This window comes from Chelonia mydas, chromosome 3 (assembly GCF_015237465.2).
Source record: "Chelonia mydas isolate rCheMyd1 chromosome 3, rCheMyd1.pri.v2, whole genome shotgun sequence".
Taxonomy (NCBI): domain Eukaryota; kingdom Metazoa; phylum Chordata; order Testudines; family Cheloniidae; genus Chelonia; species Chelonia mydas.
The window spans coordinates 71,164,561-71,192,115 of record NC_057851.1 but is presented as its reverse complement, the minus strand read 5'-3'; the positions used below and the strand labels follow the sequence as shown (position 1 = coordinate 71,192,115).

The 27,555-nt window shown below is 39.9% G+C and overlaps 2 protein-coding genes across 7 annotated transcripts in view; one reads left to right on the top strand and one right to left on the bottom strand.

The window, feature by feature from the left end:
* MMS22L (MMS22 like, DNA repair protein) overlaps positions 1–27,555 on the top strand; it is a 135,641-nt gene that overhangs the window by 104,124 nt on the left and 3,962 nt on the right. For 2 of the 5 annotated variants that reach the window (XM_043542671.1, XM_043542672.1), the window contains exons 16-25: positions 852–1,002; positions 4,630–4,772; positions 5,567–5,709; positions 5,882–6,041; positions 8,552–8,721; positions 16,170–16,232; positions 18,143–18,354; positions 22,720–22,886; positions 24,338–24,434; positions 25,464–25,631. In XM_043542671.1, the coding sequence (XP_043398606.1) occupies positions 852–1,002; positions 4,630–4,772; positions 5,567–5,709; positions 5,882–6,041; positions 8,552–8,721; positions 16,170–16,232; positions 18,143–18,354; positions 22,720–22,886; positions 24,338–24,434; positions 25,464–25,631 (1,474 nt within the window). Of the gene's footprint in view, positions 1–851; positions 1,003–4,629; positions 4,773–5,566; positions 5,710–5,881; positions 6,042–8,551; positions 8,722–13,898; positions 16,233–18,142; positions 18,355–22,719; positions 22,887–24,337; positions 24,435–25,463; positions 25,632–27,555 lie in introns of those variants that run through there. The other 3 variants (XM_007052789.4, XM_043542673.1, XM_043542674.1) reach the window with 2 other exon arrangements.
* The window catches only part of KLHL32 (kelch like family member 32), a 207,072-nt gene continuing 202,277 nt past the window's right edge, over positions 22,761–27,555 (bottom strand). For both annotated transcript variants that reach the window (XR_006289497.1, XM_043542678.1), the window contains one exon: positions 22,761–22,847. Coding sequence is in view for 1 of the 2 variants with exons in the window: in XM_043542678.1 (XP_043398613.1) it covers positions 22,798–22,847 (50 nt within the window). In the remaining variant the exon portion in view is untranslated. The remainder of the gene's footprint in view (positions 22,848–27,555) is intronic.

Here is a 27,555-nt window from a genome sequence, read left to right as displayed (position 1 = left end):
TTGGATGTAGGTTCCATGGTGGTCCACCAGTATAAAGAGCATGGTTATGTCTCATTAAAAAATTCTGTATGCAGTGTTATAATAGTTGTGTTGGTTCCCGGATATTAGAGACACAAGATGGGTGAGGTAATATCTTTTATTGGACCAACTGCTGCTGGTGAGAGAAAAATTGTGACATCTAAATTGTAGCTTGAAAGTTTCTCTCTCACCAGCAGCAGTTGGTCCAATAAAAGATATTACCTCACCAACTCTGCGTCTCTAAAAAAAAAATTCTGTGGCAGGTATTCATTTCTAGATCTGAAGATGTTGTCTTGGCCTACGTGGGATTGTTCAGTTCAAAAGTAACTTTATCATTCCACTGTTTACACTCCCTCCCTCCGCCCCCAAGGAACTCTCATTTTTAAAAGGTTTATTCTAAACATAGAAAGAAACAATTCTACAGATCCCTTACCTTTCAAAATATAGTTTAATCCTCCAAAGTTCATTCCTGGAGGAAGAAAGTGTTTTAAAAATTGTTATAGGACAAAAAATGTACTCGTGCATGAAAGGGGGAGGAAAAAGGAAATGTATTTTTAAACAGTGTGTATTTGATTGTATCAGTCTGCCAAATTTTGGATCTTGTGTGTTGTCATGGATTGTAAGCCCCTCAGGATAGGGACTGCATCTTCATATGCATTTAAGCGGTGTCTAGCATGATGGGTTCCCAATCATGATTGTGGCCTGTGGGAGTGACAGAAACATACGTATTAAATAACAACTAATAGCAGACTCTGTTCGTAGAACAGGAATATATTTTAAATATTTTGAGAAACTTAACACTCTGCCCCTCCTTTTTCTCTGTTGAAAATCAGGTTTTACTCTGTTAGCTTTGGACATGCCCTGTACAGCTCCATCAGATCTCCAGCCACAGCCTGTTTTAGCAATGATGCAGTCGTTTGGATGGGATGATATGGTGTGTCCCCAGCTGGTATCACGATATCTCAGTCATCTAATACAAAACAGGTGAACAATTTAAACTCCTTGTTCTTTCGGATCCTTTCTAGCACACAAAGTTCCCTCATTTGTTCATTGGTCTAAAGGAAAATGTTATTTTAAAAAGCAGTGCTTTCCTTCAAGTGATTTACTTTCTTTGTTATAGACCTTTTGCAATTCTCTAAGTTCTAGATTCCTTGAATTTATTATGGTTTTGTCCTCCTTTATTTTCTAAAGCTTTTTTCTTATGGCTTTGGATAATGAAAGTTGACAGGTAGAAATTTAAATTGCTAAGTTAATTTTTCTTTCATGAAGCAAGTCGCTTTTTTTTCCAAATGGAAAAAGTGTTATTGCTAATTGGTATTGGAAAACTGGGATCTAGACAATAACTCTGTATCAATACTCTTTTGAAGGCCATTACACTGCAGCTAAATGAAATGCTTTGACCCATACAGTATTGTACTTTATTTAGTTGCATATTGACTATCCCTCCCCTTCTACTATTGTTACCATCCCTACCATTTAAGAGGTAAAGCAGTAGCACCCATAGCTGAATTTTAATATGTTGAATGTTATGACTTGGTAATTCCAACATCTATTTACATTTCATTCATGCTTAGAGATTTTAAGCTTGTCTTAATATTCCTCTGGACTTTTTCTGATATTGCAAAAGAGAAATAATTAAATATTTAGGTTTCTGTTATAACAAAAATATTTAGGGAGGGGTGCAGTATAGTATCAATAACATCCAAAATAATAATAAATACAAAATAATAAAACTGGACTTGTGGACCTTTTCATCTGGCAATCTCATACTAGTTTTCACACACAGTACTAATGTCTGAGACCGTAAGAATGAGCATGTTGAGTAGAATCCTAAAATTTATTTAATAGATTTTTGCCCGAGTCCTACAAACATGAAATGAACATGCTTAAATGTATGGGTGTGGTAGTTCCATTGGCTTAAATGGGTCTGCATAAAGTTACGCATGTACATAAACACTCACTGAATCAGAGCCTTCATTCTGAGGGGAAGCGCATCTCTCTTTCGCTCTCCGCTCTGAGCTGTATCTGCTCTGGCCCAGAGTGCTGGCGGCACGGCGAACTGAGGTTGCGGGGCAGAGGGAAAAGCAGGGGAGGGGCCGGGGGCTAGCCTCCCCAGCCGGGAGCTCAAGGGCAGGGCAGGATGGTCCCGTGGGCTGTAGTTTGCCCACTCTGATCTAGACCATTCCTGACAGGTGTTTGTTTAACCTGCTCTTAAAAATCTCCAATGATGGAGATTCCACAACCTCCCTAGGCAGTTTATTCCAGTGTTTAACCACCTAACAGTTAAGGAGTTTTTCCTAATGTCCAACTTAAACCACCCTTGCTGCAATTTAAGCCCATTGCTTCTTGTCCTATCCTCAGAGGTTAAGAAGAACAATTTTTCTCCCTCCTCCTTGTAACAACCTTTTATGTACTTGAAAACTGTTATCATGTGCCCTCTCTCTAATGAATATGAAGGTGTCCTTCTCCACACCCACACCCCCAGTTAATTTCCTTAACTTGAAGCAAATATGACAACTGGTCTCTTAGTAACTGCAGATGGCACAGCACCTTCTCCCCAGTGCTATTGACATATGCAGAGGAGATGTTTTGTCCTGCAGCTAGGAGCTCCTGATGGAATTAAGCACAATTACACAGGCACATGTTGCTCGGGCAGAAGAGTAGCAGGCACTCCTTAGATATATGAAAAAAGTCTGTGAGGCTGTGAACATCGCAGCACCAACTAGTGTGACTGAGCTCCTTGGCGAAGTTGGTCAGCGAGCCACTCACCCAACACCTACGTGGCATGATACCCGCTCATTAGTCAGGTGAATCTGCTTCATCCTCCGATAGAGTTGCCACAATGCCCCCTCTGTCTGCCTCCACAACAGGTACTTCTCGGGGAAATCTGCGCCAGTGTGCAATGCAGAATTTTTCAGAAATTAATGTTTTTTTGTGCATAATTTCCTTTCCCCCACAGAAAGGGCTGCAGTGCTGCTGGATGCCACTAGGGGCTGCTGGAGGCAGCAGAGCCCAGCTCACACTGCCCGGCATATCACAGAATATCAGGGTTGGAAGGGACCTCATGAGGTCATCTAGTCCAATCCCCCGCTCAAAGCAGGGCCAATCCCGAATTTTTGCCCCAGATCCCTAAATGGCCCCCTCAAGGATTGAACTCACAACCCTGGGTTTAGCAGGCCAATGCTCAAACCACTGAGCTATCCCTCCCCTTCTGAGAGTTCCTAGCAGCTGCAGTTCCCTGCATGCTCTGAGGGAAGGAGACCGTGGTGTGCTGGACATTACACAAGCCTGGCTGGGACCCAGCAACAGGCTGTTTCTCCTTCTGGATCCATAGGCGGTAGGGGGATGGGTGTTTGGGCTGGGGGGGCACGGCTGGGTTCTGGAAGGTAAGGGGTGGGTGTCTGGGCTGGTTGGTGCACAGCTGCGTTCTGGAAAAGAGGGAGCTGGTGTCTGGGCTGGGGGGCTCGGCTGGCTTCTGGGAGGGAGGGGTGAGCGTCTGGGCTCGGGGAGTATGGCTGGGTTCTGGGAGGTGGGAAGGGACAGAGAAACAGGAATTGGGTTGTCATAGTGGTTTCTTTAACTCTCTACTCCTGGGGGAATTTCTGTGGATGTCTGTATACAGACATATTTGCTGACAGGTGTTTTGACATAAATTACCAAAATAATTGAAACTGGTGTGATTATGCAGTGTTGCTTTGACAAATAAAATTTGCAGAATTTTGTAGACTTTTAAAAATATTGTGTGCAGAGTTTTTAATTTTAGGCTGCAGAATTTTAAATTTTTGGTGCAGAATTCTCCCAGGAGTATACATTGCATCACACATTTAAATATTGTAAAATGGTGCCAATTTCATAGTACTTAAAGTATATATTCAATGTTCAAATTATGTTTGGTCTGACAGAATACTTTCAAGTGATATTGGGGGTCTATGTGGGACTTGGCTGCTGGAAATATCTGGGAAGTGTGCTGCCATGGACAGTTAAAGTGCACCTGATTTTTCTTCTCTCTTACACTTTTCTGTACACCAGTATAGCTGTACTGGCTCTGATGTAATTAGTCCTGATTTGCTGTGGTGTAAACTAGGGGAGAATCTGGCCCTCTTTGTGTTTGTAGAGGAGGATAGTTCCTTTTATACTCCCTTGTTAGTCACTTCACAGTCATTTGTGACACCTCTAGATTGCTTTAGTGAGGTTTTTCTCCTTAACTATTTTTGATTCGTCACAGTCTTATTTGCCAAAACAAATCACCTCTCCTCCCTAGGCTTCTAAGTAGAGAGAGAGACCCTCATTGCTGGATTGAAAAATAACAAACTGTACAGATTTTCTATACATCAGTTTTATGTCTTACATCTGACCTGTAAATTACATCACCACATATGGCACTAGTGAATTTAGCACATCACCTGTATCTGGGCATCTGTAAACTCTGGGCAAAATTCTGTAGGTTGCATGTATTTAAAGGAATGCCAAGTTTGGCCCTCTCTCTGTGTTATGTTTGTATACAGTTATAAATGGGGTTGCTAAAAACATTCTCTATAAAATTAAAGTAAAATGAGGCTTTTTTCCAGCTCTTTATTTATTTCCTTTCCCCCCACCACTATATTTGTGCAGCGCATTGTCTGAAACTTTTTCTGGTATGGGACATACATCCTATGAAGCCTTGTCAGTACGTTCTTGGTTTCGATGCATTTTACAAATGTACATTGATCAGCCTACTGGTACGTTGACCAGGACAGATGCTGAGCGAACAGTTGGTAAGTGTTCACGTTTCCCTAGTGTTTGAATTGCTGTAACGATTCTATATAGCAAAAATGGCATATATTTTCAACTAATTACAAAATGTATTTTTGTTTGTATTTCTTTACTTTTACCTAATTACAAAATGTACTTCTTTACATGGCTTGTGCTATTTCTTGATGTTTTGCCTGTTCTATATATGACAAATTTGTCACAAACAAAGATAAAAGAGCTGTTTCCTTGGAAGCAAAGAACAAAAACTTGCTCCCAAGGAGACAAGCTATTTTTTCCTCCATGAAGAACTGCTCTGAAAAATGTGAAAATCTGAAGTAAATAACCAGGAATCATGCTGTGAACTCCCTAAAAAGAAAAACATCCAATTATGAATAATTCTTTCCCATTTTAGATTGGATATTTTGCTTTCTTGGCTGCTTCATCCTTATGTGCTGAATGATATTTATTCAGACTTATTTAGAATACTGCACTTCTAATTATCCACAGAACAAATCTTCTAAAAGATATTGTTCATGTATATTCTGTAAATTTCTGGGAAGGCTAATGGTAGAGTGAAGGGCTTGGATTACTCCTAATACACATTACTCTCACCCAGTGTTGGATACTTGCCTAGTTTAGAAACAAGCCCTTTGTCTAGTAAGAAACCTTAACTTATGGAGTCTTCATATTTTAAACACGTTTGAATCGTGTTTGACTTCATGATTTTCTTAACAGATAAATAGAAAACTCAACCATATCTGGAGTTGACTAGCAAAGTATACTGCATTCTCAGTTATATTCCCTTTATAACAAACAGGGAAAGTTTATGTGGAGCAGCTGACTGAAATGACAAGGCTGGTTTTTAAACTCTCAGAAGTAGAAAACATCTTCTCAAAGGCACACTTTGATGACTCAATCTTCAAGCAAGACCCTAAGAATGCTCTTGTCCAATTCATTAAGGTACTGTACCTCTTATCATGGTTCTACAGGACAGTTATAATGTGCAATGTAAAACCAAATCTTGATTGTGCTTTTTTTTAAAAAGTATTTAGCCAAGCTTCAGCACAGTACTTAACAAAAACAAACAAAATCCAACAGAGTCTGGTCTATTTAACTTTTTTTGTGTTCTCAGGCTGTTGGTGTAACTTACAGTGGCCTTCAGACTGTAGCTGAGAAATCTGCCATGGTAACAAAGACTTTGGAATATCTAGGTGACGTGGTAAAATATGTAAAACCTTATTTGCAAAAGAAAGGACCCGCTGAAGGCTTGCAGCTCACTTACTCCATTATAGGTAATTATTTTGCAACCGTGCATCATCTTGTTTCATAATTCAGTGGCACAGGAAATAGTTTTGTGCAGGGAATGAGTAAAATATTGTGACTCAACCCAGCATGAATGAACAACTTTTTGTGTGGACTTTTTAATAATCTATTTTCCTGATGTTTAAAAGATTAAATATCGGAAAACTACTAAAAAGAAAATTTCCTTATTTTCTCTTTTATCTTTCTCACCTTTTTATCTTGATCCTCTGAAACAACAATATTTCTCTCCTCCAGAAAATAATCCTTCCTCTGTAGTTGTGCTGTGAATACTAACAAAGTTTAGCTTTTATTTGAAATCATGAGGTTTTAATATTTTTGTTCACTGAAAATCTTTACTGGAACAAAACAAGGGAAAATGCCCACAGAATGGAATTTTTATTAATCTGCAGTATCTTTGCTATAATGCTATGGTAGTGCGTCTGACTATGTAAATTATCAATTAAATGAGTGTTACTTTGGCACTCCTCTCTTTGATCCTGTGTGCACATTATTAAAGGCCATATTCTGGGAGCCTTACCCACACTGAATAGTTCCTTACTCCTTGAGCATTGCCATTAAAACCAGTGGGACTGCTCAAAGAATAAAGTGGTACTACCTATGAATAAAGGTGCCAGAATCTGACCCAAGGCCTACCTACCTTTAAATAAAAGATGAAGAGGGTTGTGTGCACATGTATATGTGTAGCGAAAGCACCATCTTTAAAACAGTGGGCATTGTTTACTGAAGTAAGCAAAACTAACATTTGAGTAGCATGCTGAATGTATATCTGATTTAACAGATTTATTGATGGGTAAATGCTTTTATTTTCTGATTCCCAGATCTGTATATTCTGGTACATAAGCTATCAACCAAATGAGCTGTGTTAGGTATCCAGATGCCAGAACCTTTTTTATATAATAAAGTGACTAAAGGGTAATTTTTCCCTCTCTTTCCTTTCCCATAAGAAATGGTGATATTATCAGAATCTGAAATTGTACCACTAGATACAAAAAAATGTCCTTTTCCTTTAGTAGAAAAGGAGTGAAATGGGAGTTATGGTTTTGTTCTGTCAGTTAAAGTAATCTCAGTCATTTCTTCTCCTGCTGTGAGCTTGTAAAACTGCAGTCACACAGTAAGATGCTTTCCAGATAAATCTGGAAGCCTCTCAAGTATGGGCATTGTACGTGTCTCTAAACTGCATTACCCTATGCCACCAAATGCATAGTGTCCGTGATAATGGGCATAGAACTTTGGGTCAGGGTGATTATGCTTCTTCGAAATATTTGTGTATGGTAGTTGGAAGAAAACGGGGCACTAGACAGCATTATTAGAAATATTGCTAAGTGATCACTGTGTTTCATTATGATTGATCACTGTGTTTTCTTTCATTCCAAAAGATGAATGTTGTTGTTCGCTGTTTTTAGAGATGGTAATGGGTTGACTTTTATACATTAATAACATCTTGTAAAAGCCTATTTTTGATCTCTTCCATTACTTATTCAGTCTTGAACGTATTTCCTTGGGATGCCCCTGTACTTTTGACCTAGGAAACCTTTTCTTGTTTATAATTGGATATACACTCAAATTGTGCTCAGTTGATGAGAACTACGTTGTATGGGCAAGAATCTGTTTTATTAGATTGTTTATATTAGTAGCACTGTACTTTGAGTAATAAAATGCTGCTGAGTATGCAGCCATTTCCTCAATAAAAACTGCACTTCAGCTTTAATAAAGCTGGATGCCAAGGTATTTTTACAATAACACCCTTTTACAATCAGTAAGTAAGACACTAAAACTAAGGACAGGGAACTGTGCAAATCAGTACACAAAGGTGTTGAAAAGAGGTAAGAAGTGCTGCTCTTGTATAGCATGGAAGTTTTCAAACTCTGGACCACCAGCAGTCTATAGAGAGGCATCTGGTTATGTGAAGCTGGCTTCTCCTTGTTTTCAGCTGGTAAATTGCATTAAGAGGAGCTAAAATATATATAAAATATTTTCCTAATATTGTTCTTCCCTGTAAACAATTTCCTTATTGCCATAGGGCTGTTATGCAGTTGTGAATGGAAGTGAAAGGCAATCTGTCTGTTGAAGATGTGAAAAAGTTTGAGAACCCATATTATGGCATGTGTGGGAGAGGCCACTGTAGTGTACAAATATGCCAAATATAGTAGTTAAATAGTGGAACGCTGATAGTACAGAGGTATAATAAGATCGCCCCTTTTTAAGTTGTAGCCATTCCTTTTGCAAAACAACTTCACTGTAATTGAAATTACAACTTGTATGTTATCATGCCTTGAAATAATTTGGGACTTCCATTTTGATGAACTGTAAATGGACTTCCATTGTATCCAGGTTCACTAAGCAGGTTGGACTGTACTTGAAAATGAGATAACTGGGTTGCTATGGTTACCCGGGGATCATGTAACAGTAGATTGCCTTGAAATTTTTTTGCCTGCTTGTAATTTGTTTTTTGGGGTGTTTCTTGACTGTTCTTCAATAGGAGGCCTTGTAAAGTCCTGGGCACCAATACTGGCAACTTCGAAAGCACAACAGCTGTTGTTCCGCATCATAGATAGCTTGCTGCTGCCGCTTGCTGTGTTTCAGCAAGACAAAGAGCTGCCTGCCGTTATGCTGTCTGCCATTCGGGAAAATCTTCCTCTGTATCTTCAGGTAAATATCTGAGTTGCTCTATCAGCGAGCAAACCACCTTCTGGAACAGCAGTGGCACAAAAATGGCTTTGATCTCATTTAACTCGAGCAGAAGCAGTAGCGTTTTTCCTGTTGGGGCGAGTGGGAGGGAAAAACGCCCCCACCCGCCCCCCCAGTGGGTTCACCGCTCCCCGAAGGGTGTATAGCAGTGATGGAGGATGCGTTCCAATATACGCCAGCCTGATCGTTGTGTAGAGAGAAGATTTAGCTGACCTATCGCCAACACTGGCTTGTGAAATGAGACAGCAGATCAAATAAGCATAATGGATAAAAGGACACTAGTTGAGATTAGAAAGCAAACATGTATTTGAAAATATACCTTTATTAAATATACTTTAATAACACTCTAGTTTACGAAGGATTAGATAATTTTAAATGTTTATTTTTCACTGTTTTTTATGTTTGTGTACTTTCTGAGAAGACCCTGTTGTTATCTCAGTAGTTTGACGGTGGATTTGGTCCAGTCATTTGTTCCAGTATTGGTTGTAGTCTGTTCCTTTCCCCCCCCACCCCCCCACCCCCCACACACATTCTCATTTACTCTCAAAATGCTGTATGGTTTATTGGAAGTGCAGGAGGTTGTTTAAATTGGGGGTGAAGGAGAGAAAAGACCTATTTTTAAAATAATGAAATGTGCACATTATTTTCTGTAAAACCCTTTTTTATGGTCGCTCAAAATCTAAACTTTGAGCGTAAACTTCTTGCTACTGTCCTTAAAAGCAACCAAGTAATAAAAGGAAGTAATTAAATTCAGAGGTTGTGGTGACATTGTAGACATCCCACAGCTTTCTTCCTTTATCCAAAAGTCATATTGAGATTGATGGCGTGTCATAGTAAAATTAATATCCCTATATAATGACCTAGCAGTATATGACTTAGTTGTTTGCTGGTTTGTGGGAATTTTGAGAAGCTGTCTACGCCTTGTCACCATCTGGAAGCTGATATTACTACACAATGTGGCTGCCTGCTTGCTAACTGGTATTTCATCCACAGAGTATATTACACTGTTGCTCTATAGTTTGTGCTGAAAACCAATAGTCTTCTGGGTGTAGTTTTCAGATCATGGTTTTCTATGAAGTCCTAGATGGTTTGGGTCCTGTCTCTCTGGCAGTGCTTAATTTGTGTCAGTGCTGAACCCCGGCACCTCTGGGCTTGATGCATCATGAATGCATCATTATGAATGTAAAAAAATTGCCGGATCCCCGGCACCTCTTTCATTACAAATTAAACAGTGCTCCCTGGTTTCGCTCCCTGACACAGTCCTTATTGAGCTCCCCCTGCAGGACACTCACTACGCTGCTGGGTATGGACCTATCTGCTGGATCCGTGTGCTTTTGAGCACCCTGCCTTGAATCTGGTCAGGCTCCAAGCATTGTTTCTGCCCTCTAGCCTCACTCCTTGAGTGCTGACTTTCTGCTGATACCCTTTTGTGAAAGTGGGACCCCACAATCCACTTGCCCTAGATCGTAAGACCAGTGCTGCCCCCGCCCCCTCCAGTCTCCCCAATAGCTTCAGCACACCCTATTCCAGATCTCTACTAGTGGGTACTCTGGTTTAAAGTTTAGCCTTTCCGGAGCACATGACAATGACGCTTTGCAAAGCACACATGGTGTATTCATAGAGAGAGCCTATAGACTTACAGATCCATGCAAAAAACCTGCATTCAAAACCCTTCCCTCCTTTGCCCCCTCACCACTCCAAGATGTCTTTGGCTTTGTAGCCAGTCCCTTCAGAAGTCCCTGGACTTGACTCATCTGACTCAGTCTTCTCTCCCTGGTCATGCATTCTCCTTGCTGACTCCTGCAAGCAAGCTTGAGCTGGTCTGGCAGTCAAAAGATTCCCTCCGAACCAGAAACCACATCTCTTAGTGTACGCAGCATCTGAGTTTTTAACTGCCAGTCCTAATGTCTGATTTTTTTGTTCTCCTCCTGAGGATTTTCCATTCCTCCGCAGACAATCTGAGGAAAACCAGTTTCCATAGGCTTCAGCCATCCCATTGCTCTAAGGTGCTCTTACTCTTGTGTCTGTTCATGCTAATGACTCTCCATTGTTACTGGTCTGGGAGAGATGTGCCACCAGCACAGGTAACGGGTGGATGATTCCAAATACAATGACAGGTTTCAGAGTAGCAGCCGTGTTCATCTATCCTCAAAAAGAACAGGAGTACTTGTGGCATCTTAGAGACTAACAAATTTATTTGAGTATAAGCTTTCATGGGCTACAGCCCACTTCATTGGATGCATAGAATGGAACAAGCATTTAAGCATTCTTAAAACTACACTACCCACCTCCTGAAGTGAAAAAAACAGATTGACAGAGCCAGAAGAGTACCCAGAAGTCACCTACTACAGGACAGGCCCAACAAAGAAAATAACAGAATGGCAGTAGGTGTCACATTCAGCCCCCAACTAAAACCTCTCCAGAGCATCATCGAAGATCTACAACCTATCCTGAAAAATGATGCCTCACTCTCACAGATCTTCGGAGACAGATCAGTCCTCGCTTACAGACAGCCCCCCAACCTGAAGCAAATACTCTCCAGCAACCACACAACAAAAACACTAACCCAGGAACCTATCCTTGCAACAAAGCCCGATGCCAACTCTGTCCACATATTTATTCAAGTGACACCATCATAGGACCTAATCACTTTAGCCACGCCATCACGGGCTCGTTCACCTGCACATCTACCAATGTGATATATGCCAGCAATGCCCCTCTGCCATGCACATTGGCCAAACCAGATAGTCTCTACGCAAAAGAATAAATGGACACACATCCGATGTCAGGAATCATAACATTCAAAAACTGGTAGGAGAACACTTCAACCTCTCTGGTCACTCAGTAACAGACTTAAAGGTGGCAATTTTGCAATAGAAAAACTTCAAAAACAGACTCCAAAGAAAAACTGCTGAGCTTGAATTAATATGCAAACTAGATACCATTAACTTGGGTTTGAATAGAGACTGGGAGTGGCTGGGTCATTACACATATTGAATCTATTTCCCCATGTTAAGAATCCTCACACCTTCTTGTCAACTGTCTAAATGGGCCATCTTGATTATCACTACAAAAGTTTTTTTGTCCTGCTGATAATAGCTCATCTTAATTAGCCTCTTACAGTTGGTATGGCGACTTCCACCTTTTCATGTTCTCTGTATGTATATATATATATTTCTTCTTATTATATGTTCCATTCTATGCATCCGATGAAGTGGGCTCTAGCCCACAAAAGCTTCTGCTCAAATAAATTTGTTAGTCTCTAAGGTGCCACAAATACTCCTGTTCTTTTTCCAAATACGTTTCATAAAATCCACCAGAGTTCGTAAGTTTGTGTGTGGACAGATTTGCCAAACCATCGCACTCCCCATGTGATAACTATTGCAGTTGTAATTGGCAAATTATTCAAGGCAACATGGTCCTGATTTAAAAAGAAAGGGGCTAGTGACCTGGCTCTCTTCCTAAGGGGTCCTTAACTCTGGAACTTCCCTAACTTATAGTGGCAAAGCCCAGATCTTTTAGGGAATATGGCAGAGCTCCTCTCTCTCTCTCCCCCCCCCCCCTCCTTTTTTTCTTTTGATTTTCTGTGTCGTGAGTACTTTGAGGGCTACAGCATGGATAGGTGTGGTTTATTAGTATCTCAGGTAAGTATTATTGTGGACAGTTCCTTATGATCACTGATATATGTTCTAACTATGCTAAAAACCCCAAACTGTAGATATGTTTTAAAGAGATGAAAATAAATATCAGGTATATCTAGGGTGCCCATTGCATATGTCTGAATGCCATGTGCATAAATTAAGAACTCCATTAAGATTGGCCATAGAGTGTTATGTTGGTTTGTCTAATTACATTTACTGCATTTATTTTATTTAATTTTAGTTAGCTGCTTAAATAAATGTAAGCTAATGTTGTTATTTTAGATATGTGCTTTGGTCTCAATAAAAAGGGATTTGGGGGCAAAAGCTCTCAAGTTTGTGCCAATCGTTCATCAGAGAAGGAGGTATGTTCCCACTGATTTATTTCCTGAAACTGTCTGGAAGAAAAGATAGTTACCACTAGGTTTGGGTTCAGAAAACCCTAAGTAACATGTACACATCTCGAGGGGTTCCTGATACCCAGGGTCCATTCTCCACTACATTCAGGATAATTCCTGGAGATTCCTTAGTGTTCCCTAATTGATCCAGCCTTCTCAGGCTTGCTGAGGCCCTGGCATCACTTCACAATTTTAAACTGGTACTTTTTCTTGTCTTAAGAGGTGCTGAAGGGAGGTTGTTTCTTCTACCATTGTACAGACTGTTCTTAAGACAGCTGATGACCTAGGAAATGCTGTAGTTAAGAATTTGATAGGATTTGTTGTCAAAGTTGTGTGCAGAGTGGTTAAGTGTCAGACATTAGAAGGTGAGGCACCAAAAAAATGAATGGATGGCCATTTTAAAGTTTTTATGGAATTGTTTTTAATTGTGAGATGAGGCAAGGCATATAACATCCAACATTAGGCATTTTATTCCTTTGGAAACATCGTTGTGATCTGATTTTATGTATTAGTGAATTGCTGAAGTTTATTACTGGGAATCTGAAAATCGTTCTGATTGCTGATAAAATGGATTTAGAAAATGATTTGGAGGAGTGTTGGTATACATTTGCCAACAGTAATGAAGATAAGTGTTTGTGCACTAAAGCTATTATTTCCAAATGTAGTGGTATAAATGTCTTACAGAATATGATGTGTGTATGTGGAATGAATATGTATTATATATATAGGGGCCTATAGTGTACTCTCTTCAAATTATCAGTATTATTTCTGTTTAAATAAAGAAGTTGTAAGAGCTTGATCCTGAAAGGCACTATGCATGCGCAGCTCCTGTTGTCTTTAATGGAATTGAGCATGCTCAGCATCTCTCAAGGGACAGGCCTTCAAAGCCCTCATCTGTACTGTAGTGTGAAAGATCTGAACAAGTTCAGTACCGCATTTTTGTGAATTATAGCATGTGTTTAATAGGCACTGTACAACATTAACTGGTGAATGATTTATTCCATCAGCAGCACTGACAAGAAACGTTGTCATTAGACAGCTTGGGGTTTCTGCAGTGAATAGCACCAGCAGTCCCTACTAATAGGTCCTTCTCTCTTCATAGGTGATTGAGAGATAGATGGATGAATCAGAAGAAAGAAGTATTTCCTGGCAGAAAGAGTCACTGCTGTTAGTGCATACAGGAATCTATTGCCACTCTGCTTAAGTGAGGAGATGATGCTGGCATGCACGTCTCCTCAGGAGACTATTTTTTTCTTCAGAAGATGCTTGAAAAACATAGCAAAAGTGGAGAAAAATAAGGCAGCCTTTATCCACATTCTCTGTAATGCCTATCTGTTGTATAAAGAAGGTCTGTGTGTCTGAAATGGCTGAGGTCAAACCTCCAGTCCAAAACGCAGGCAGCTGCAGTCTAGCAATGTAGGTTCGTCCTCTCCTTCACACGAGAGGGCAGGTTCCCAGCTAACTTCTGACAGGATCTACCAAAAGAAGATAGTACCCCTCCTTGTATTTGCTTCCTTGGCCACTGGTGACATGAACATTTCTCCAAGTCACCTTACAGAGCTTTTGCTCAATCCACTTTGCCACTTAGGATATGGAGCTGGCAAAATACCTCAGTGAAGCCAAAGTCTCTGATGCTACTGCATCAACTCTCTATCTTGGCCTCCATGGAGATCTTGCCTTCTCTAAACACTATAAGAGCAAGAAGTACTCTTGGTCACCAAACAAAGAGCCCTATATTGCACAACAATTCTGACATGCCTTTGTGTGCAAAAAAGAAATCCAAGCTTTTCTCTCAGAAGGTTTGAGGAGGCAGAGGAAATTTATTCAGCATCCTCTTCAGAGTCTGATGACTCTTCTCTGAGGCACTTTAAAGAAGAGGACATGAGCCACCTAATGAGATCAGTGCCCAAGACTTGACTGAGGATTCTGCTACTACAGAGAAGTGTTTTTCTGATGCTCACAAAAAGAAAGGTGTTTTCGCACTATTTCCAATCTAGAATAAAGGTCCGTGAGACAGAAGACCCGTGCGGGGGAAGTTTATCACCCATGAAGTGCTAAATTTCCTCTGCCAAAAAGCATATAATACCCTCCCCTAAGGAGAAAAATGGTCTGGGGGGCCTTTCTAAAAATAGATTCCCATATTACTGGGTGATCTACAAAATCATATATGTCTTTTGAAGAGGTAGCTTTATCTGATCCATCAAACAGGAAAATGGAAGCATCTTTAGAAAAGTATTTGATTCAGGAATGAAAGGCTTCAGCACAATTCTAAATAAATCTTTTGTCACCAGAGTTTTTTGTTTGGGTATCAAGATAGATAGCTCTATAAAATAATTAAAGAAAAATGAAAAGTAACTTAAATCATATTATTTTGGCTACTGATGACCTAGAATCAGGGATGCTACTTCAACTTTGTCAACTTTTTTGTTAAATTTTTAGCCAGTGGAGTATGTGTCTGTATTTCAGAACAATCAATCACTTCTGTCCCTGTTATTCAGTGAAGGCACACTTTTTGGTATGGTCTTTGTTAGGATGGCTAAATATTTTTAGGAGCAGAATTACCCATTTCCTAAGAATAAGAAAACATGCTATCAGCCAAGTGGATTATTTCTGTCTTTTCACCTGGCTCCTCTGAGAATTTGCCTTGTTTCTCTCAAGCTCTAATCCTTTAATAATAATGTTGTTGTTGTTGTTAATAATATTATTTCTTTAACCTGTGGAAAGGAGAAGCTGTAAACAAGTGTATCCTATACTCCCAAGTTACGTGGTGTTCTTCCTGTCCCTCAGCTCAGCTAGATGAATGTCTTTTCTCTCCTGTTTCTAGTGTTGAAGCATTCAGGAGACTTGAGAGTAGTCTTAGATTGCAGGTAGCTGTGCTAGTTTTTGGAATAAAGGAAATTCAATATGGAATCCCTTAAGTCTTATTAACAGCTGTGCCACAAGAAGCAATCTTCCATGTACATTTAGTGCAGCATCTCATCAGAAGATACAAGATACAAGACCATAATAAATAAGTTTCAATAACAACCTGCATGTATTTCACATAAGACACACTTAAAACATTCTTTCAGTGGTGTTTGGGTTATCCTCAGGCAACATCTATCTGTCAGATAGGTCCTTAAGCTCCTTGGTTCTTGAGTTTCTGAATTTCTCTCTTCCCTGACAATGGAACCAAAACATCTGTTCTCCAGAAAAATAACTCTCAATTCCAGAAAATGTCAAGAAGCCTCCCAACTTGTTTGATCAATGTATTAGTGTGTGAATTCCAAGGAAGTTTCTTTTTCTGGTTTCTGAGTGCACTCTCCATTATGACACTTTGTGACAGGAATAGGGCTTCTTTTTTTCCCCTCTGAATCATCCTTCTTCCTGTCAGTCACCAGTGAAGGGAGGAGGACCTATTGGGATGGACGTACTCTCACAGAAACCTATTATACAGGTAGGGGATTTTTTTCTTCCCACAGCTACATGTATACATTAATTTAACTAAAGACATTATTCAGCTCACTCATTGGGCAGACATTTGCTGCCTAGTTTATTCACTGTGTTTTACAATGGATTTTGCTTTTTTGAGTTGGTAATGTTGTAACCAAAAACAATCAGGCTCTACATTGCTACAATTTGTTTTACATATCTCTAATGATTTTTTACCTTATTCTGTAAAATAAACCACCACTAGGAAAGAGGCAGCAAGAAAAGAAGCAATAATGAATTATCGCATAGTCTCTTGACACCACAATCATGAGCTCCTTTAGGGAGCTAACTTTATTCTGATAGTTGCCACTGGAATGACTCTTAATTTCTTTTTTCTGCTTTTAATTTGTGTGTGTGTGCGTGTGTGTATTTTACATCCAAAATTAGAGCTAGTCTAATTTTTCTTTGGAAAAGAAATGGCCTTTTTCAAAAATTAAACATTTTCACCAAAAGTTGTTACATTGAATTTTTTCATTTTTTGTATTAAAAAATAATAATCAAGACATCATCTACCATTTTTTTGTCTTGGGTTTTGGTAAATAATATTTCAATAAGTTCTGTTTAAACTCAATTTTAAAAAAATAAGTGAAACTCTTTGAAATAAAAACAACTTTGAAATTTCAACATTTTTCAGTTTTTACTATTTGTGACCAGCTGTCGCAAAATTTAGAATATAAAATCATATTTGAAGAATATGGTGTGCCAAAAATAACATAGAGCAGATTTTTGGAAGCTGAAAAATATTAAAACTCATCTAGACTATGGACCAGGTCACTGCTGCTGTGAATTTGGCTCTACACCTATATAAATTTGGGTTGTATACAATATTTTCTTCATTCCCACATATGCCTCTGCTGATGATATAATTTTAGCAGTCAAATTTATAGCTAACTTATTGCTGGGACAATGTGAAATTGATGTGATCCTGGTCAGTTTCAGTCTGCATCTCCTTGAGTTGCTATAAGATACAGGTACACCTTGTATATAACTGTTATAGAATCAGCATGATCACTTGGGTAGAACAACAGATAAGGAAAAACACCTTTGCAGCCCTATTTCATCAACCTGAGTGCCCCTAGTAGGAGAAAATGACCAGTTCCTTCCTTGTGTAGAATGCATCACCAGCTAGGATGGTGTCATTTACACTTGGTTGCTGTAGAAGCATTATGGGAAGACGTGACAGCGCAGTCCTTGTTATAATCCTCTCCTGAAGGATTGCCTCACAAGGAAACTCAAAATTGTAGGAAAACAGAACTTTGGCCATCCTGCAGCAAATATAAACTCACCATTACAGCAGTGACCAGAGGCCTCTATCAGGATTGGTATTCTATTGATGTTTCCTTCTCTCCACTGTTGGTTTTCACTTCTAAGGACTTGTCCAGATTAGGGGTACCTGAACCAGTGTAATTAAATCATTGTAGGTACACCAAAAGATAGCCTGTACCAGTGCAAAGCGGAAAGGTGTGATGTATCCAGGATAAGTTACACTGAAGCAAGCGTTGCCTTAAACTGGTGCAACAACCCCCCTACCCAAAAATCCAGTATAGCTGGTGTCTAACTCAAACAAACTTGTTTCATGTCATGCCCCTGCACTCTCCTATCAGATCTTTATTCTAATAATTACTTTTTCTATTATGTCATTAATAGGAACAATATTTAACTTGGATTGGTGCCTTTCGTACTCCAGTATCACAGTGTGCTTTACAAAACAATGAGATTCCATAGTTATGAAGTGAACGTGTGAGCCACAGTTACCATTCTGCATGCAGGAATAGCTCACACACAGCTTTAGGCCTCAGAAGCTGTTACAGTTAGAAGGGGCATGTTGGATGCTTGTTTATATTTATACTTGTTCAATTTTTTTACTTTCCACAGGGCTTGTCCTTTATATGCTGTCAGTCCCAAACTCAAGGTGCCTATTTGAACCAACTGCTAGGAAGCGTTATTCAGCAGTATTTTGGGCGCTTTCTCCCTCCTTCACCATCTTCTCCAGGAATTGGACAGCATCCCATGCTGCTGGCATTGTGCAATTCTATTACCATCCCACAGACCTTACATCTGCGGAAGACCACTGCACATGTCATAAAGTAAGGCCTGGAGAAGGAGAAAACCAGTTTGTAGACACCTAGACTTAACTTCTTCCCAAATAATCCATGGGGGGTCAAGGGTACTATTAATTATTATTATTGTTTATACTGGAGTAGCGCACACAGCCTTCAGTCTGGATCTGGGCCCCATGTGCTGCGTGTTGTACAAACACATAAGAGACAGTCCCTGCTCCAAAGAGCTTTTAATCTAAATTAAGTCAAGATGCAATAGTTGGCTGTAGCAAACATCAGAGGGTGGTTGATGGTGGGGGGAATGAGGATAACTGTAATGAGAACACAGATTATACAGATCAGCTAAGAGCATACTTTTCAGGTGGCATGTCTTTTTTTTTTGTTTTTTAAGATAAATAAACAGGAGATGAATGAATGTCTACAGGATTTACATTTTTAGTGACTTCTGTGTGAAAAGAGTTCTCGTAGCAAATACATTATTATATTGGTTTATTTCAGTTTTCTTTTAAATGAGGTTGAAGTGGGGAAAAAGATAAAGCAGTGCAAATATTTTTATTTTTGGTCTATTACTTCCTGAATGTGCAGGCTGGAAAACAGCAGGGAGAACAGAGACTCTGAAATGACCCTCGGTTCAGGACTCCGTTGAATAGTTCATCAGAGATCCTGGTCCTTGTGGACTGGGAGCAGACACGATAAAGAACAGAAGAGAAGACAAATGTCCTGCACTGGGGACATTATTCATTTTAAATTTACCCTTAGCCTCTGGACACATGTGCAGCAGCTTGAATTTAACAATTAAAACACCACAAAACTATCTTAAAGTACTCTTCCCCAAACACCAAATAAACTTACTGCCTATGTCCCTCAATCAAATCCTTGAGAAACTAGATACTGTACTGTAACCGCTAATTAATGTGACAGATAATATCAGAAGTAGTCTGGCTCTTTGATGGGGCACTGGACTGGGAGGCAGAAGATCAGGGTCTATTTAGAGCACTGCTGTTGACTCTGACTGTGGGCAAATCACTTTACCACTCAGTGCCTCAGTTACTTAATAGGTAATGTTGGCATAATATTTCCACCCACCTCTGTAAAGTGCTTTGAGATCTACCCATAGAAAGCACTTTATAAGTGTTTAGTGAAGGTGGCGGTGGTATCATCTATTATTATACATGGGTCTACTAGCATTGCCTGTTATTAAGGTTGCTTGACACTTCCCATTATAAGACCCTGTTTTCAGTTGCTTGTAAATTTGCCAAATTTTAACTGTTTGGTCTGAAATTTTACATGTTGGGTTTTTGCTGCAGACTGAATATATCTGGAAAATTTCAGACAAACCCGAGAACGAGGCTAGGGAAAAATACATTGGCTTGCCCATTTTAAAAAATTCTGGTGACCTTTTCTTTGAGATGCTCTAATGCCTCTATACTTTGGAGCAGGGACTTGAACTTTGGCACTTGGGTGGCTTTTTTGTCAGGAACAATCCCCCCAAATTTGGCTAAATTATAAGCCATTGGAAAATCACAGTTCACACATGCTCAGTAGAAACTTGCTAGAGCTTCACAGCTAAATTCCCCAAAGATTCCATCCATCCTGGGGCTGAGAGAATGACTTTTCTTGTGATTGCTGCTCGGGGCTACTTATGGACACTGGAACTTGGAACAGAGGTCCTGTCTCTCTTGTGTTCTCAGTACCTTCCCACTGGCTCAGATAGCATGGAGGAAAAAGCTGGTTGATTCTAAAGCAGAGAGGACAAGAGCCAGACTGGGAGGCATAGGGAATAGATTGAAACAAGGAACCATGGTGGTAGAGAGGAAAAGAAGGATGGTAGGAGAGGGGAAACTAGAATAATGTGGTTGGGGTATGAAAGACTGGAGCTTGCTGGACAAAGAAACTGGGAGGCAGATAGGGGAGATGGGGACTGGGAGCCAGTGGGTTGAGGGATTGAGATCAGATGAAGACCCAGGGAACATCTGGGACTGGTTGGGCAAGGAGCCAGGGAGAATGGAGACTGGGAGTAGAGTGGGGTGGGAAACAGTTTTCCAGGCCTATTAACATTTTTGAGATTTCAAAATTTTTCCTGTTCCAAAACGGGGAGATCTCAATTTTTTATTTTTGGTGAAAAAACAGAGAAAGACCCCCACCATCCACCCCAGAATGCCCAATAGCCTGGTGGTTAGGGCACTTACCTGGGATGTGGGAGAACCAAGTGAAAGTCCATGTTCTGAATCAGGCAGAGCAGTTACATGAAGCTGGGTCTCCTACATTCCTGAGTTCTCTAACCATTGGACTATTGGTTATTCTGTGGTGGAACGTCTGTTTCTGGTTTTGACCAGAAATTCCATCCTCTACCTGAGAAACATTCCCAATAAAAGTTTTGTCAAAACTGATAGGTTCCCGCTAAAAGTTTTGGTTTCAAGGAATCAGCATTTCGTGATGTAATCCATTTCATTGAAAAATTCCTGACCAGCTCTCGCTGAGATAAGGCAGGGAAGATCTGGGGCAAAGTAGACTAAGGGCTTGTCTACATATAAACCATTTCAGCAGACACTGCCTCTACTGACAGGAGGGGTTCTCCCATCAGCGCAGTTACTCCACCTCCCCAAGATGCGGCAGCTAGTTCAAGGGAAGAATTCTAGTGCTGTCTATACTGGCGGTTATGTTGATATAGCTGCGTCTCTCAGGTGTAGATTTTTCGTACCCCTGAGAGACGTGGCTATATCAATCTAAGTTTCTAATGTAGACCAGGCCTTATTCTTCATAGGCAATATTTCTTTTTTTTTTTAAGCTAGTGCTAGATATCTGGAAAGTTATTTTGCATGCTCCATAAGGGATTGTACTACCTGATGAGTAAATACAATGTTATGTTATTGTACTACATATATTTTCTCTTGAGCTCATAAAATCCAAGGGTTGTCTTTATATTTCAATAAACTCATTCCTAATTTCAGACTAACTATGGCTCAGATTCTTGCATCTTCTTGTTGAAAAACAACAACTGAAGTCATCAAGTTGGAATACTTAAAATGTGCTTGATGTCAAAATTCATTCCTGCCCTAGAGTGTCAGTTACCGTTCGTCTTTGTGACCAATTTTATATTTGAGCCTGCTGTATTTATTCTGGCTGAGCAGAGGTGGAGATTGTCTGTCCCTTTACAATATAACGTTGGCAAAGATGAAGTAGTAGCCAGTTAGTGTTAATTATAGTTATATATTAGTGTTAATATAACTTCAAACCATATGGACTGTAAATAGTTAGAGTTCTTAGGGTTTTAGTCAACCGGAAAGCATGTAAGAAATAAAATAATTGACTAAGAGTTCTTAAAATATTTTGGAGGCCTATTTTCAAGGTCATGCTATTTCGGATACTTTGTCCTTGGAAATCTGGTGGATGTTTCCTGGAATCAAAGGAAAAAGTCAACTTACACAATGGGAGTTCTGTATGTTTGTTTAAGGAGAGCAGATAATTGGAGTGGAGATCTCAAATGGGGATCTGAGAAGGAGAAGTTTGCTCACAGAGCATAAATGCAAAGGGTCAAATATGGTGTGGCTTTGAAAAGAGCTTATGCATTTAAGGATATGTCCTTGAGTATCATTGCTTATAAGGAGCCATTTACATGTGTATAGTTGGGTTTTGCACAATCAAAAGTTGTCTTTTTTGTGGATTCAGCTTTTATTAGACATATTTGAGCATTTGAACATAATTGTGATAGCTGCCATTTCTGGGTTAGCACAACAATAGGTGAGTTGTAAGCCCCTAATTGGTGGTGCTCTGCTGAATTGTGAGTAGGGTGACCAGATAGCAAGTGTGAAAACTTGGGATGGGGTGTGGGGTAATAGGCACCTATATAAGACAAAACCCTGAATATCGGGACTGTCCCTTTAAAATTTGGACATCTGGTCACCCTAATTGTGAATCATTTCTAAGGGTATGTCTATACTACCTGCCGGATCGGTGGGCAGCAATCGATCCAGCGGGGGTTGATTTATCGTGTCTAATCAAGACGTGATAAATCGATCCCTGAGTACTCTCCCGTTGACTCCTGTACTCCACCGCCACAAGAGGTGTAGGCAGAGTTGACGGGGGAGCAGCAGCAGTCGACTCACCGTAGTGAAGACACTGCGGTGAGTAGATCTAAGTACGTCGACTTCAGCTACGTGAATAACGTAGCTGAAGTTGATTAACTTAGATCGATCCCCCCCGCGGTGCAGACCAGGGCTACGACTAAGACAAAGAGAAGCCATTAATTGATCCTACATAATGAGAGAAATCTACTTAATGGCCCTCTTGGAGAAATACAGCAATACTCTATTTAAAGGATGTAATGTTTTATTTGTTGTACCATTGTTTAATGAAAAAATACGTTATGGACTGAGCTTTATTTTGTTCCAGGGAAAGTTACCTCCAGTTCAAAGGTAACTCCCCTCCTCCTCGCCTGGCCTCAGTTCTGGCTTTCATCCTTCAAGTATTTCAAAGAACCAAGAGCACTGAAGTATGTGACATTGTGTTGCTTCTCCCTGCTGTTTTGAAATGCATGGTATTAGTTAATGAAACACAAGGTGAGGTGCTTGTTAACTTTAAATATATACTTGTACATGTGTAATATTTTATACTTACTGAGCACTTTTCATCCAAGTAGCTAGGTTTATTACACTGCAGAGAGTGGTTGAGGCACAGTGGCAGGATGATATGGGGAAATGTGCATTCCTATTGCCTGTTCTTTACCTGATCTGAGACTTCTCCCTCCAAGATATCTGAGGCAAAGGCTGAAGTAGTGCACTGATTTGCAAAGACATCACAATATTGAGAATAATTATGAACATTAACTTGGTACAGTTCTGAGTTTGATTGTGATTGCACAACCCACCAATAAAAATAAAGAACTCAAGTCATCCTCCCACTGTGTGGGTAGTCGACATAGGGGTGCGATTTCCACTTCCCTCTGCCAGTGGAAGCTTTCACCTCTGCCTTTTCCTGGGGTTCTGTCTACTCATCTTTTAACTGTGACCCACAGAAGTTTCAAGGGCAGAATATGTTCGAGATGCACTTGAATCAGTGTATCCTCCATCAGCCACAGCCACATATGTCCCAGCCACTACCAGCCACTTTGCAACTGTGTTAGCCCCCCTCTTGAAGCATGAGCTGGCTAAGACTTTTACTGCCATGACCCTCTGTAGGCTGACTTTCTGCCAAGACCAGGAACCCAACATAACCCAGGGTTGAGTACAGCTCCAAATTTATAAAAGAAGGAAATTATCATTGCAAATGAGTATTATTCCAAATAAATTGGGGTGGAAGGAAGGATAAATATATTCCATACTTAAAAAAAAGAGAGAAAAAAAACAGTAGTACTGTTGGTGATAGTTCCTGTTCTTAATTTTGAGCAGGCTAGAATGGCCTGACTGCTTCCTTCTCATTCAGAGTGGGAATGATCTAAAGAATACAAACAAAACCCAAACTGAAATATATACCTCCATTTCCATGGAGAGTGTACGTCTTTAGGGGATAATGCTTAAAATCTAAATTTTCCCCTTTTTAAAAAGACGGTGCTTAAAATCTATGTATTTCAATCATAACAGTGGGGCGGTAAGAGTTCTATTGCAGGGGTTCTCAACCACGGGCCACGAGCTGGTTTCAGGGGATCCGCCAAACATGGCTGGTGTTAAGACTCACTAGGGCCTGGGCAAAAAGCTGAAGCCCCACCATGCAGGACTGCAGCCTGAGCTCCTGAGCTCCAGCACCTAGGGCTGAAGCCTGAGCAACTTAGTTTCACGGCGCCCCTTGTGGCGTGGGCCCCCCGGGCAACTGCCCTGCTTCCGCCCCCTTAATGCTTTTATACAGAGAAAAAACATTGTGATGGTACAGGTGGGCCATGGAGTTTTTATAACATGTTGGAGGGGCCTCAGAAAGGAAAAGGTGGAGAAACCCCTTTTCTACTGAATAAGTCTATGATTCATTCTGTTCTTTGTAGCCTACCTAACCTGTGAATCTTGTGATTTTTCTTATACAGTTAAAAAACTATCTAGTGAGATTCTGCAGTACATGGTAGAAGACTGCCAAGCAGGGTCGGGAGGAGAACCTGCCACCCAACTGACTTCTGTGTTTAGGTAACCAGAAAATATGCCAACTGGCAGTGCAGCTATTGCAAAGCATTTGACAGCAAACATGTTTTTTTACATAACTAATTATCCCTAACCTAATGCTCTGTTACTTGTTTATGATACTTAAATTATTGCATTCTTGGCAGTGATTTAAAATACTGGTTGGCTAAAAAGTGAAAGAAAAAAATAAAAATTTTCCTGTGGATTCCATATTGTTTTGAAAGACAAACAACAGAGGGATGTATTGCAACCATAATGGGAGAAACTCCTTGTGCGAATGGTGAAGCATGATGTCAGAAGCCAAATTGCCGAAGTGCACATGCCTAAATTGAAAGGCACATCTGACTGTGTTTTTGCTTTTACATTTTTTATTACTGAAATTCCCAATTTGTGACATGAAGATTTTTCACTGTGAAAATTGAGCTTTTTAAAAAACTTGACAGGATTGTATTGCCTATGAATCCCACTCCCCATGTACATACAGTGAACAAACTGCATGAGCCCAGTGCCCAAAGAAATTTTGCAAACATAGACCCTGATCCTGTATTGTGTAGTGTGCAGGCCAACAGCTGTGTGGACAGCCCCATTGAAATCAGTAGGGCTCTTTGCTGGAACACCAGTCTGCCCATACGCTAAAAAATTCAACCTTTTCAGGGGGCATTTTGTGTCCAATTTTGCATACCCTCACCTCACCACTTTGTCTATTATATATAATTAAGCTCTCATCCTGCAAGCTCCTCCATGCAAGGAGACCCCTGCTTCAGGGCAGAGTGCCCTGGACGAAGAGGTCAGCCCACATGGAGCAGCTGGCAGGATCTCAGGCTTCAAGTTTCACTGGTAAAAATTTGTGCATGTACATGTTGATCCTGTAGCATTAGCCTTTGAAAATGCAGCCTCTAAAGTCTTTTGTATAAAATGAAAACTTCTATGCATTCAAGATGGTTCTGTTGATCAGACTCTTTTGGTGGTTGTTCCTTTGCACATTCTCTATATCTAGTTTTGACCTTGCATTAAGTGCCCCTGTCTCTCCTTCAGGCAGTTTATCCAGGACTATACCACAGTATATGATCATCAGATTTACAGCATCCTGGAAGTAGTGGCAGTCTTGGATCAGCACCTCGTTATCAGTCTGATTCCAACAATCACACAGTCCCTGAAGGATTCAGAGCACAAACAAGGGCTTGGCAGAAACATTGCACAAAGGTACACTTTGTATTATTATTGCTTTTTGTCAGTGAACAACAGAGGTGTATTCTTTTGACGGATGGCAACTTTTAGACTGCAGCATAGATTTCATGTAACTGATGTGTAAGTATATTCAGCCAGAAATTTAACTTTTTTTAGAACTTTAGCACATACAGATGATTTAGAATTGTGAAATGCTTTCTCAGATGTTTTGACACCAGGCTTGCAAAAACACAGTAATTTAATGCAGAGCCTGCTGGCTTCCATATAAATAAATAATGGTTATTTATATTACATTAGCACTTAGGAGCACACTCATGGACCAGGACGTCTTTATGCTACATGCGATACAAACACAAAACAGGAAGTCAGTCCCTGCTCCAAAGAGCTTACAATCTATTTAGTTCCTTAGTTTGATTGTGCTATAAGTCCCTATTTTTAAGGCTTAATACTGCAAGTTTAGTGTAAATATCTGATTCAGGCTTGGCATAAGAAATATCCATGGATTAATTTTAAGGGTTTTTATACAGAGTGTAAAATAAAAAAATAAAATCAAAGCTGGTGATTTCAGATCCTTCAAAAAATCCTCTCTGAGTCATTTTAATTTTACATAATATAAACTGAAAATACTAAAATTAAAACAAAAAGATGATACCAAAATATACTTTATAAGGAACCAGAAATTCACTGGTAATGTATGATTTCCCAGTGGAGCATGAGAGAAAGGGTCAGGAAATCAGGCTTGTAGAGCGGATACAGTCATGCAGGATACATATATTAAGGAAGATGCTCACTTAGAAGATTCTAAATGGGGAGGAACGATTCCATCTTCTCATGCATAAAAGTATAATTTGTCTCACTTTTATAAGTCAAGAAAATAGAATGCATGCTGTGGTCCTAAGCACTAGTAAGAGATTGGTATTCAGGTTTTTTGTTTTTCCCACTAAAGTAAGAATAACATAATGGGGTAGCAATACTTTTCTGTAATAAGGTAATGTGTTCCTTTTCATTCCCTTGATACTGAAGGGAGAGGGATGGAGGATAAAATTTAAAGGGAGGAAAAATACTAAATGTACTCAATGTCAGTTTTTTAAATTGAGTAATATGCACATTAAACGTGTAATGTTTGGTCCAACATGAGTACAGTGTTTAACCATGTAGAATATTAACTCTCTTAGGTTGCAATTATTCTCACATTTATTGGTTTTGGATCTAGCTAAGGATCAAATATGTAAATTGATGTTTCCTGTTCAGCTGGGTACTTAGGCATATGACTGTGTAATAATCCACACCCGAGTGGTGTAAGTTATACTGACCTAAGCGCAGGTGTGGACAACGCTATGTCGGTGGGAGAAGCCTGGGAGAGCTTCTCCCGCCAACATTGTTACCACCTCTCGTGGAGGCAGGAGTTATTAAGCCGACAGGAGAGCATCTCCACCACAAGCGTTACAGTGACACAGCTGCAAGTGCTGTAGTGTAGATGGAGGTTTAGGCTCTAGAAGTGCTTAAAGTTACGTTGTTGCTTAAGTTCCTTGCTGAGGGGGACCAGGGCTACTGAAAGGGTGAAATCTAGGCTCCCTTGAAGCCTTTGCAAGTTTTGCCATTGACTTCAGTGGGGTCTGGATTTTACCCACAATGTGTGAAGTTAAACAAGTGTGTAACTCTGCAGGATTGGGGCTATAAATATTATATTCATTTTGTATTTTACATAGTCATACAAACGCCAACCCATAATATACATAAAGTGAATAAGCATATTTTTCAATCATTGTCCATGGTACAAGTTTCATTTTCAGCAAAGAGTACAAATGAAAGGAGTTAAATGTAAAATAAAACATGGCATGCTTTTTATTAAGTTTCTCTCCTTTTATAGCCCGCCACAAAAAAATAGTCGCTTCTATTTTAAATAAGTACATGCTGTGTTAGACTGCTATTCCGCTAG